This window comes from Ornithodoros turicata, chromosome 1 (assembly GCF_037126465.1).
Source record: "Ornithodoros turicata isolate Travis chromosome 1, ASM3712646v1, whole genome shotgun sequence".
NCBI classification, from domain to species: Eukaryota; Metazoa; Arthropoda; class Arachnida; order Ixodida; family Argasidae; genus Ornithodoros; species Ornithodoros turicata.
This window is the reverse complement of record NC_088201.1, coordinates 131,892,192-131,905,170: the sequence shown is the minus strand read 5'-3', so window position 1 is coordinate 131,905,170 and position 12,979 is coordinate 131,892,192. Positions and strand designations below refer to the sequence as shown.

General features: G+C 46.7%; 1 protein-coding gene and 1 long non-coding RNA gene across 4 annotated transcripts in view; one reads left to right on the top strand and one right to left on the bottom strand.

Annotated features, from left to right (window-relative positions):
• The window catches only part of LOC135378604 (phospholipid-transporting ATPase ABCA3-like), a 324,578-nt gene extending 320,729 nt beyond the window's left edge, over positions 1-3,849 (bottom strand). For both annotated transcript variants that reach the window (XM_064611676.1, XM_064611677.1), the window contains exons 1-2: positions 3,789-3,849; positions 943-1,240 (exon numbers count right to left, since the gene is read on the bottom strand). In XM_064611676.1, the coding sequence (XP_064467746.1) occupies positions 943-1,237 (295 nt within the window). In that variant the 5' untranslated portion in view covers positions 1,238-1,240; positions 3,789-3,849. The remainder of the gene's footprint in view (positions 1-942; positions 1,241-3,788) is intronic.
• Positions 3,850-7,903: 4,054 nt separating this feature from the next.
• LOC135369078 (uncharacterized) lies at positions 7,904-8,903 on the top strand. 2 transcript variants are annotated; one of them, XR_010414928.1, is made up of 3 exons: positions 7,904-7,981; positions 8,504-8,770; positions 8,843-8,903. It is a non-coding gene; the product is annotated as an uncharacterized LOC135369078 (long non-coding RNA). The 2 variants fall into 2 exon arrangements; XR_010414929.1 differs by lacking the exon at positions 7,904-7,981 and adding an exon at positions 8,243-8,341.
• The last annotated feature ends 4,076 nt before the right edge of the window (positions 8,904-12,979 follow it).

Below are 12,979 nucleotides of genomic sequence, written 5' to 3'. Positions count from 1 at the left end.
GCCTGGCGCGTGAACGGAAAACAAAACATCGCGTCGCGAGAGCGATGCCATGTTGATTTCATTTTATCGTATGAATAAAATTACAAAGAAATTCACCTCGTCTATATCATCGCAGCCGTCCAACTGTGTGAAGAGAAACGTAAATGAAGAAATGCACCCTTTGTGGAATAACAAAAAAAAAAAAAAGAAGTAAGGTGGATAAAATCCAGAAAAGTCCGGAGAAATTTGGGTGGATAAAATCCAAAAAAATCCGGTGGATTAAATCCGGTTGGATTAAATCCGGCCAACCCTGGTCCCAATACGCTTCCCTGAGGGACACCGGAACTAACAGCACACATGGCTGAAGGACAATTACAATTACACATGTGTAAAGCGTTCCAGGAAAGGTTTAAGTCTTCCCCTATCGACATTCAGAAAACATGATGTTGTCAGAATGTAGTTCTGTTTCTGAAGTGTAGATGATATTCTCGGCCAATAAATGATTCCAGCAGTATTATAACCGCACGCTGAGACCGGTGCATTAATGAAACAGCGATTATTCAGACGAAGGCTAACGCCGATTTTGTGTTCTCGTAATGAAACTGCAGCAATAGATGATGACAAAGGGTTAAGACGAAGTAGACCTGTTTGCAAACTTGTGTGTTGATTACATTTCACTATTTCAGAGTCAGAAGGTGTCCTGTCTACCTCGTTTTAACCCATTGTCGTCGTCTATATAGCTGCAGTTTCATTATGAACATGTACCAATATCATACGCGGCCTCTTGGTATTCGTGATTTTAGAAACGTGTCGAGAGCTTTTCCTTTTCGACAGATGGCATAATAAAAACTCAATTTCACTGTCAGCAATATTTATGGAGTAAACACGAAGATCGTCGTTCAAATCGAAGTTCAATTGCGACGAATAAATGCGACTGCTTTTCACGATGTGGGCGTGACTTACCTGTGGAGTTGGAAATATCTGGAAACGCATTTCGAAGGAGAAACGTCATGTACGGTGAAGATACGTTAGGGCCATACACAAGCGCAACCACGGGTGAGCCATAAGATTCATTGTACACATCAGCTGGTGAGTATTCCGGGGGTTCTTCAGGGTTTTTAGAAAGCGATGACATGGTGATGTAGAAAATGCCGGTTATGGCTAACAATTCAAGTACGGTGAAGATAGGATGTCTTCGGAGTGTCTGGATGTAGATGTTCTTCCAGACGAGCACTCGAAGCTGTCCAAAGACTCCCATCACCTGAAAGGTGAAACATTCGTGAAACATGAAACGTTCACGAAAGGAACTGATAGATTTTGTGTGTGTGTGGTTGTTGTTGGTATTGTTGTTGTCTGGACGTGCTTAGGACTGCACATGCGCACGGCTCACAGCTGAGCACTTGTGTTTCGGGAGGTGCCAACCGCACATCCCCTAGGCTCTAATGCGGAACACGTTTGAGTTTTTGCGAAGCCAAGATGTCTGCCGTCACTACTACGGGCGCACGCTTGTGGACATTACTGAAACGAGACACAATGTTACTCTAGAATGCTAATGAAGCATAGGCTTCGTTTACATGGGCGCGCCAGAACCGTATCAAGTCGGAGCGCTTCGAGATTTGGATCGGAACGCTTCCGTTTACATGGGCCTCCGCCAGCAGATAGGATAGAGGTGACCAGGCTAGAAAATGAGGAGGATATGGCGTTTCCGTCATAGTTGAGAAGCAACCTCGTTACACGTAGTATCTGAGAAATTAACTAGTAACTAGCCTATTAGTCTTCCTTAAAGAGTGCCTTTCAACACCCAACTGGTTATACTTGCTTCACTAACTATAGTCAGTTACTTCCCTTCAGAACTTCATAAACCGTTGCCGCAAATATACCGTAAGGCCATATTTGCGGCAACTGTTTATTTATTTATTGTTATTTTCTTTTACCGATTTTTGCCAGCGGTATTCATGGCTCATGTAACCGCCCATAGCCTTGATAGAAAGCCCTGTCCGTAGCCCTGATTTCAAAAAGGAATCGTGCAGCTATCACTACTATTCAGAAACGATCGCCTGACACCGCAATAACCAGTTTGTTTTTTAAAGCTCTCACGCGAAAACCGAAGATATGAAAGGGGAAAAGAATGTGGTCGAAGCGGGGGCTTCGACCACAGGGCCGAAGTAGTGTTTGCTCTGAATAATTTTCCATTGATAACGAAAAGCTTTTATCAGTATAGACAGAGAAATTTCCATTACGCAATATGCATAGGAATCTGTAACGCACAACCTACTGGAAGGAACTGAGTGCGCAATGAGCTGTTTACATAGAGCCTCGCCGAGCAAACAGAGCCGACTCGATCCACACCCTCTGAAGCGGAGCGCATTTGGGAGAGCTCAGAGGCGTTTGCATGAGCGAAATGGGTTCAATAACTCTGTTCGGTTTGATCTATGCGATCCCATTTTATACCCCTGTCACACGGCATTTTCAATGCGGTTTGAATCCGATCCGCATCGAGTTTCTCAAGAGCGTTCGGTGCGCGATGCTGCTACATGGTCCAACTCAATGCGTATTGAAAGGTTGGCTTGTCGACAGGCGGCGCTAATAGCCCCGAGGCAGTACGCTGGGATTGACAAATATGTTCCTAAAAAGTCGGGAATAATCTCATCCACTTCCGCATTGTGGTGTTTGCTAAGCCTTTACGCGGGTCGCGGTGTCGAGAGTGGTCGAGATTAAACAAATTAGCAAACGCAGTCGCCCGTCATACCGAGACTAAAACCATAACCGTGAAATTTCATGGGCTTCTATAGGAACATTTGCAAATTAATGTAATGTTTTTGTTGACTACTACAAATTCGCTGAGTTCGAGGATGCCAATGGCGGTCTTCAATCCGTCCCGAGAATTTTAATCCCGTTTAACAAACAGGATCGGGTTAAGCAGGATCGGAGTTCGATCCGACTCGAACGTGTCCGTGTAGCAACGCCGGATCCGCATTGAGCTCGGTGAACATTGGCTCAATGCGGATCGAAAGTGTCCGTGTGACAGGGGTATAAGACGAGGCCTTTCTTGGTAATTGTTAAGAGACCGTACCAAGTTGGCCTTTTTTTTTACCGCTCTTTTTCAGCTACCGAGGTGTGTGTGTGTGTGTGTGTGTGTAGGGGAGGGGGGGTCACCTCGCACCTTCCCTCGAACGTACAGGGCAGCGAGTTCGCTAAACCCTGTAGCACGGGAACCGCTCCACTTGGGCTCTTGACCATAGTGAAGCAAGGCGAAAGCACGTTGAGCGAGGACTGTCAAGTGTCTTGTATCGTGTTTCAAACGTACCGTCATTGCGTATTGTTGTTTTTCAACGTTCCTATACATTATTCTGTTTCACAATCACCATACCGTTTCGGCCAGTTCGGCCACTATACTGTGAGTTTTGGAGACACTACGTCATCGACTATACCTATTCTTAAGTTCATAGTTTGAACAACATTTTCGGAGGGATCACTTCTTGAGTACAATGAATTAGGATCGCAAACAGTGGCAGCTCTTATGTGGACATTAATGGTGTCGATGGAACCTGCATCAGATCGCGAAGAAACCACCAGAAGCCCTTTATAAGCCACCTCCAATCTAAGCTTGTGTACTTAAATTTTACCTCACTGGATCACTTGGAACGCGCTTCGTGACAGATTTCAAAGGTACACGGTACGCACTTTTTTTTTTCACCATACGTTTGAGAGAGAACATGTGAAGTGCGGCTGTCATGCCTAGCGGACGTGGAAAGCGGGGTCGCCACGAACGTCGTGGCTGCTGTGTCCCTGAGAAAGTACAAACCTACCGTTAGGCAAGGCAGAAAACGCCAAGGACAACACCTCGGGACACCGACCTTCTATTGGAATGATCTTCTTCTTTCTCTGTGTTAAAATGTGAATGTCAGCTCGATTACTGATACCTGTATCGGCTGCCCGTGGACAAAAAGCACGCATACTAAAATAGAATTTCAATTCAACCGCAATTCAAGATCATATTGTGGAAGATGAACAATGTCTATGTCCTGTAAGAAGAGACGGGGATCTATCAGGATGGCTAAACTTGAAACAATGCTAACAATCACCAACGTATGTGTTCTGAACCTACTGTAAGTAGTGCGGAAATACAAATATACATAACTTCCTGCGTCAAACACAGCCAACACGCCGGCAGAATGACAGAAGCCTGATATTTCGCACTGCGGGATACGTAGCACGAAAGTGCGTCATGGAAACGCCTCCTGAGACTCCAGTGGACTCAAGTGTTGCTGAATTATGAGTTGTTGGTTCAGAACAGTTCCAAGTCTATTTCGTCGTACGTTGGCTCCACATATGCACAGTAAATCATTTTACACTTTTTTGAGTAAATTGCTTGTGCTATAACTGACTCCTTTTTTCACACCACAGTGACGGTGCTTTTTAATACACCCTTTACTAAAGGATGTTTTATAGGAAGCCCTCTTACCACAGGTGCTTTAAAAAACAACTCTTTTATTAGAGGCGAAATCCATTGAAAACACCATTTCGGAGAAGGGTGTTCTGTAGAGAATACCCCCAATCTTATCGCGTATTATATACTAGCTCCTGCAGCAGCTGCAGGCTCGCATTTTCACTTTTGTGGTAAGGACCACACAAAAAAGAAATGCGGTAATTCATGCACTGTATTGCCTGCCCGTGTTGTTTGCCTCATGTATAATACACTGCAAGTGTGAACAGTGAGTACCTGTGCATTCGTATTGCCAACTGTAGGATGGAACAAGCGCAAGCTTGCCCACATCATGCCTGAATAATAGCACTGCCCTCTTGCTAAAAACGAAGAGCAGGAACTACCGGTGCCAAACATCCCTCAGAATCCTTCGTTGGATTTATTGCCAAAGTTGATCAGGGCCTGAAGTTTCGGCGGATTCCTGGCATCGCCTGGATCACAACATCGTAACACCGTCTGTGCTGGTGCAATCAGCGCCGTTCCGATGCCGCGATCTCCAGGCGATGACAGTATTGCGCCCGAGCAACCTGGAGAGCGGATACCAGCTCCAAAGACCCCATGTATTTTCTATGGAACACGTTTCGTCCTTAATCTCGGTTAATATTCGACGGATTTTCACCCGGTTTGTTTTGTACGATAGCTTGTCTAATGGTGCATTTGAGCTTCATTGCCGATTTTTGGTTTTCGCTCTTGACATTTTTCTAGGCGTTGCGAAAGCACGGGAAAAATTGAATGCAACTTTGAAGCGCTCTTGTTAAAAAGTAAGAAGAAAAATGAAAAATCCGCATTGAAACTCGGATGCAGAATTCTTTCCAGAGTATTTTGATACCATACTCATTGAAATCCGCTCAACCGTTATCGAGATTAAGGGCAAAATGCAGATGTACCTAGAGCCGTGGGAGATGGTCCTGTCTTCCCCCTGCATGGTAGCGCCATGCCGCGGATTAGAAGGGAGAAGTACCACTCCGCGTGAGGAAGCCCCCGTATTCCAAACCCATATCCTTCCTTCTCGTGGTGTGAGTCGGAAGGGATCAGAAGCCCATTGTAGGAGGCCCACCTGGTGCCTTCAAAGCGGATTAACTGATGGCCAAGGTCGATAATACCCGCCCAAGTGAAAACGGGTAGCAGCCTTTCGGTCGGGGACGTCTCGATAGACCAAGGAAACGAAAAGGAGCCCACATGTTATATTATCAATTTCGCTTTTGGTAGCGGAAAATACAAAATAAAGCAGATGAAAAACTGAAAGCATAAAAGGTTATTTAGAGATTCCCGTAAAGATTCCAGTAGTCCGTGCGCTGTCAGGAATCAAAGGTGGAAGAGGGGGTGTCCCCCCATTTCATCGAACGCCGGTTTATCGAACGCCGTTTCATCGACGTCGTTTCATCGAATGCCGTTTCACCGAACTCCGTTTCATCGAACGCCGTTTCATCGACTTCGTTTTATCGAATGCCGTTTCATCGAACGCCGCTTCATCGAACGCCGTTTCGTTGAATGGGATCCCGGACAGTTGCTAACTGAACAATTGCTCACCTCATAGCGGGGTATCGACTTATTTGCGATGTATCCAAGGAAAAAGTTGGTCGGAGTAAATGATATTCGTAAATATGACACCCTGAAGAAATAATCCCGGCATGCACAGGAACGTGATTCAGTCAAACCAGATTGACGCAGGCTTTCCTTTCCCCGGACAGACTTTGTTTTCGGGGACATTATTACAGTGGACCTTCCTTCGTTCCCATAATGACAGCTTTCTTGACCTGACCCACGACAAGTGTTCTTGAGTTCAGCCCTGCTCCGCACAGGAACGTGGTTCACTCGAACCAGTTTGGCGCAGACCTTCTTTTCTGGGAACCAGGGATTTCCCTACACCCCCCTCAGGGGGGTGTACACCCTCCCTGAATTTTTGCAACACCCCCCCCCCTGAAATTTCTCAGGTGACCCCACCCAGCTCGGCCACAAACACATTCTGGAAGTGAGTCCGGCGCAGCGAATTACATCACATACTCTCAAACTTGGGCTGTAGGACCACAGTCATGCAGATGATCGTACCATGCATTTGTCCAAAATCATTTGAAAGTGACTGTTCAATGCATATATTGCGCGCATACACGAGCAAAAATGCGTGTGGGCACACAAACTCAATGTGGATCATCAAGAGCCGTTTGTGCCCAACTCAACCAAGCGAGGTATTCTAAGGCTTCCACCGTGACTGCTAGCTGTCCGTTGACAAGATGGTAGTCTCTTATCTTTGTCGATGGTGTGATTATGCATATTGCCGTTACAATGCCGATAAATGTCGTTCACAATGAATCTCTATTCTAATGTACTGTGTGCTAAAGTAATAACATGTAAATGTGGTGAAGTAATAACCGGGAAAGCTGTGCAGATATGTCACTGTTGTGCCACAATTCTTTCCGTGTCTAAGAAAAATTCCGTAAGTTGAACCTTCACCAAGCGTGACCCCCCCCCCCCCCTTGAAAGCTCGGCACCCCCCCAGTAGTGAATTTCTGGGGAAATCACTGCTGGGAACGTTATTACAGTAGAGATTCTTTCTTCCTGACCTGACTCATTTCGCATGTAGAATTGGGGATTACATTCCGAGCAGTGTTCCTAACATCAGCCCATCCCTATTGTCATGTACCTCCGGACATAGAAAACGTATATGCCTGCATACTTTCAGAAATGAGTCATAGGCGAGTCTCCTTTGCGGCCAAGAGGTGGGGTCAAAAACCCGCAGAAGGCCTCTTCCCTTTTTCCTAGATATGCCCTTCCCTGAGACAGGGTTTAAAAGAGGAAAACCAGACCAGTGTGTGTGGTTCCAGGCATTCAGGTAAATGGAGTTGACCAAGACAAGTCGAGGTAGGCCCAAGCTCTGCTTGGATGGCTACACGTACGTCATAGATAAGAAAAACGAGTGTAAGCACTATTGGAAGTGTGAGTACTACCGCACTCCAACTTGCACGGGCCGCCTTATTACAACGTGCGACCCCTCAACGGGTAGCCACAGCCTTGTTAGCGCCAAAACCCATGACCATCCCGGAGATGCCACACGACTGACCGTGATAGAGGCGCGAGCAGAGCTGAAGGAGAAAGCGCTACAGTCAGCAGCAGCTTTAGTGCAAATAATCCAGGTAAGAAGCTCTTTGATGCTTATGTTGCTTGGTAGAAGCCGAAACACAGTAAAGTTTTTGCCCAGAAGGCGCTTCGTGCACTATTGACTCTGAATTAAATGTGGTATTGAACAAAGTCCGGTATTTTGAAGCTACGCAAAGGCACAGAAGGATATAATACGTGTTGTTTCCTTCCAGCAAGTTACAAATCAGATGGATGTGGAGTCGCGGCAGGCGCTGCCAAGTAGTGACGCTATGAGAAAAATCATCAATCGAACAAGACAATCCCTCTTGCCCCCCGAGCCAAGATCACTATCATGTATGATCACAGTATGACGGGACGTCACCGGACGGCACACGAATCCTGATCTTCGCTACAGCAGAGAGCCTCGAACTTCTCTTACAGGTTTGTGGCCCTACTGCCCGGTTGCTGTATGTTTTCACGCATTATTGCCGGCATTATTGCACGCATAGATGCCATTGTACTGATCGGTGTTGTATCCACAGCTGGTCTAGTTTCTCCTTATTTCTCTTCCCCTCCTCCTCTCGGCACCTAAAGGTGTGGATCACTTTCAGTGAATCGTTTCGTTTCTTTACAGTCGACAACAGTGTTGTGTGATGGAACATTCAAACAGTTCCAAGACTTTTTCATCAGATGTATACGGCGCACGGAGTAAAGGAAGTCGGTGGTCAAAATGTATGCTTCCCTCTGGCGTTCTTCCTTATGTCATCGAAGAGTGAGGACGCCTACCGGCACCTCTTCAATGTAAGCCGATCGAAGCTAAGGCAGAATGTTTTCTGATAAATGAGACAAAGGAGCGTCTGCGATGCTAACCAATGACGATTGATCTTTCCGTGCATGAATACTGACATTTTGGTGATGGGGAAAATAGAAAGAAATTATGAATACAGCATTTATAATTTTCAGACAATGCAACTGCTCTGTCAGCAACACGGCCATGTTCTCCAACCTGCATTTATTATCACGGACTTCGAGGCGGCCGCTATTGCAGCTCTTCGACGTGCGTTTCCCGAAGCGACTCTACACGGCTGCCTGTTCCACCTCTCACAGAACGTATTTAGAAGGGTGCAACGAGAAGGCCTTCAAATGCTGTACGTAAGGGACCCGGAGTTCGCAAGTGCGGTTCGCCAGATAAGCGCTCTCTCCTTCTTGCCGCCACATCGCATACGGAGGGTAAGACTTTGCGGCACTCTGCCTGTGTAATCTCTCGTGTGTGGTGTGTAATTTTTTAATTTTTTTCTATAGGGGTTTGAATCGATCAAGCCGCTTTTTCCGGAAGAGGCAGCGAGCCTTCTCCAATGGTTCGAGAAGAACTACGTGTCCGGTAGAGGCCGGGTATTGGACAACGGCATGACCGTGCGCACACCTGCGCGCTTCCCTCCAGAACTGTGGTCTGTGCACGCCCTCATGGAAGCGGGACAACCAAGGGGCAACAACAGCGTCGAGGGCTGGCACAGCCGATTCCGGAAGGTCGTCGGCTCGTCCCACCCAGGCTTTTGGAAATTTCTGACAGTCATAGGGGATGAGCAGATCAGCACGGAACACAAGTTGGAAACAATGCTGCGCAACCAGCAGCCACCCCCACAGAAGCGGGCTATCAGAGTCAGGAATGAAAGACTTCAAGCTTTGCACAGAAATCGTCGTGAAATGAATGTGAACGAGTATTTGCGAGCTATCGCACATCACCTTAAGCACTAATGCTTTAAATAAACATGCTTCAAACCCCTTCTCTTATTGTTACTGACCACTGTTACTTCCCGTTTGCTATGCATTCACAACACAGAGCCGTCGTTATTCTTCCCGGTATACACATAGCGCCTGTTTTGCTGAGAAAAGCTAAATGACTCAGCAGAATTACTTCTCGTAACGTGTCCTCACCCTGGAAAGTCTTGAAGCAGGCCGCAACAGCCATTGAGCGACTATAGTGAATTTCAGTGAAGAAAAGCAAAACAAACCATCTCTAGTGATAAATTTCAGGTTCTCGCTCCCTCTCTGAGGTATAAAAGCGATTCGATAAAACGGCGTTCGATGAAATGTCCATTTTCGACGAATCGGCGTTCGATGAAACAGCATTCGATGAATTGACGTTCGATGAAATGTCCATTTTTCGACGAAACGGCGATCGATGAAAGGGCGTTCGACGAAATGTCACGGAACCGGAAGAGGGGCATTGTAGCGACATGAACGTTGTCAGGAATACTTGTTCAATAAAAACCGGTAGATGTATGGCATGTGGCACTGCCTCATAACAGAGATTCATGCCCATTTTTATCGAATGATTTCTTGTTATCTCTCGGCGGAAAGTTGTATGCGAACGTTTCACGAGTATTTATACGAATTAGAAGCGTATGTGTATGGCTCAAGATGGAAGTTTCGATGAAGGTTAAAGCATCAAATTTAAGATCAAGGTAGAACGGCAACAGAAGGTGGTTTTGTGACAAATGTCACGTCAGGAAACGTGTCACATGACTCTATAAGAAAATGACTCTACGGGGAAATTTTGGATTAAAGGCTTTCCTCCGGCACATTGGTTTGCCACCTTCGAAAAAATATTTGTGTTCATATTCAACTGAAGTAAATTTGATTTCTTGAATTGAACTTTGCCCAGTCAACCTTTTCTAAAGCGTCGGCCGCGACAGCCCACGTAGAGGCCAAGGAGAAGACACGAGAGGTCGCGTGGCGTGGCTCTCCTTTACACGGCGTTCTTTTACGCAAACGTTATAACACAGAGGTGAACGCCACATTCCCAGAACACCAAAAGACTTTGACCTGTCTTGTTATCTCCTTTCTACTGTTTTGTGCATACGGTCAGCCACGTTCTCCCCTGGAACGGTGAGCGATCCCGTGGCGGATCTAGGTCGGTGGTCAAGTGCCGGGAGTGCTTTTACATTCACAATGTGGGGGAATTTGACCGAAATTTAGGCTGCCGATTCCACACTTCTGCTACCTCTCGTTGCGGAAAGTTCTCCAATTCGAAGGATGGTCCGAAGTTATGTCGTTGGTGCCCGTAAGCGAAGAACGATAGCGCAGTTGACTTCACTTCGACGTGCGAGAGCTCAGCGGAAGACGAATACTGAAGCACCAGGACGACATGTTTGCGTGTCATGCGAGGAGGACAGTTTTGATCCAACCAGCAGCAACGTGGAGCACGATTCTTCAACTGAGTCTGCTGACGCCGCCTTGTCTCAGGCTAATGAGACACCCTCCAGTGAGGATCATTGCCATGAAGATTCGGATGCAATCACTGGACGACGTATCATCGACATTGGACATTTCTTCTCAACTCTGAAGAGCGTGTCGAAACACGCACCGTTTGACTGCGGCTTGGCTGATATCACGGTCCCTTGATACTCTTTCTGGTCAAGAAACTCCGGCGAAAGACTTCTTAGGGCGCGCCGCCGACGCATGGTGGCGCGCCAATAGTTCGGAAGGAAGACATCGCGCCCGCCACTGTTCTTCAGTGCTGGTGTTTTTGCTCCGGATTTTTTATTACGGCCTTCTTTGGAGGTTCTTTTTTATCGGGGAATCTGAAATGGGGGATGTACGAACTTCACCAGACAAGTTCTCGTCCGATTTGGTAAAACTGAGTGCTATAACCGCGAATACCGAGCCCGTGTCAAGCGCGGCGGCTGCGATATGAGGTAAGAATCAGAGGTAATCAGAGAGGTAAGAAGGTAATGAGGAGGAAAGAGGTCGTGTATTAATTTACTGAGTGATCGATGTCACTTTGCACATAGAATACGTTCGTTAGATTACGTTAAAGCATTATATGTCTGTGAATACGTGGATACCTGCCAGCTCATTGAGACGTGGAAGAGTGTCATGCAGTGCGCTGTAACAACAGTCCGTGGTTCAAATTAAATAATTACCGTCGGGATGTTGGAACCGTTGTAGAACCCGTGGGGCCTTTTGAAGGTCCTCAATTATGTTCATTTGCTTTTAACATTATTCACTGCGCCTGTCTTTACCATATTTGCCACGCCGTTTGAGGTATCATTTTAATTAACTTTCTCGGGTGTCTCAACGCAGACGCCAGCCCTCTGCTGCATCATTGAGGTTGGCCCTGAGAAGGGCCGTTTTGTGGAGTGCAAGAAATAGATGCACTGCTCGTGCGCTGTATCTCCGTGATGATTTCATTTCTTTCCACCACCAGCAGGGACAGGTCTTCGTGTTGCCTCATTCCATTTCTTATTTTTCTCCCTTGAGAGGAAATGTAGTCGGCATCGTACAAAAAAGTGCAACACTTCAGCCGTTTTCTGGACGTAGTGCTCCTTGCAGCCAACTGTTGCTGTCGCCAATTCTTCATTGATGAGGGTTGCCTCAATAATTTCCCCGTAAGCGGTGCACCTCACGCTGATGTTTGTGCAGTCCCTGAAGTGTGACTCTGCCAGCTTCAGCAGTTTCATTAGCTGTCGTGATGGTCTCTTCAAGCCACCATGGGTCCTAATCGAGATGAGATCTGTCGTGGTCGGCAGACTTGTTGCGCATTCCAGGGTGTCCGCACAGGAAGCACAGTCCCCTCCACGAAGCTTGTGAACAATATAACCACCAAGGTATTCCAAAATAGCATCATTGGTGGTCACACTGGTTGCCTGGTGAAGTTGGGTGTCACATGTAGTAGCTGGGTCGAGCAGGATACTGTCCAGCTTCTCGATAAGGCGTTCTACCTGTGACAGTAACACGGTGTCAGTTTGCAGAGGGGAACTTTCCATCATGTAAAACATCACACAGGGTGTAAAACATCACACACGCAGCTTACATGGTTAATCGGAGGTGACTTCTTTCCGAAAAGGCTCTGAAGTGTTAACAGCAGCTGCGGACCTTGCGACTGGACATTGGTTCTTTCAGGTGGCTTCACCAGGTTGTTTACGGACAGCATGCGGTATATGTACAAAAACTGAACCGCTGTAGGTCGTCCTCCATCACCAGCAATATGCCTGACGATGCCGAAGAATTTCTGGAAGATGGGATTAGGTGACTCCTTGTAAGAAAACGTTATCTGTCGCAGCAGGTACATTGGTAGATATTTACCTCCAGTGGATCCTGACCGAGCTTTCCGGTGAGAACATACTTGTATCCCAAAGCTCTCAGGTCTTCAACGAGTGCAACAGTGCTGCGTAGAGTAACCCTTAAGGCAGAACAAGTCTATTTGCTTAGAAAGCATGCTTGCTGCTGCTGAGTCAGTGTCTTCCTAAATGCACACCATTCCTCCAGACATGCAATGCTCTCTTTTATGACCTGAAACATCTTAAGTTTTAGAAACATATGAACGATTAATAGCATATGAAGACCTACATTTAGTTGTCCTGGCCCAGCCTTTGCCACGTCATCTGGCCGCTGAAGGTTCAGACTGTCGAAGAGTGCATTCAGCCTTCGAGTGAA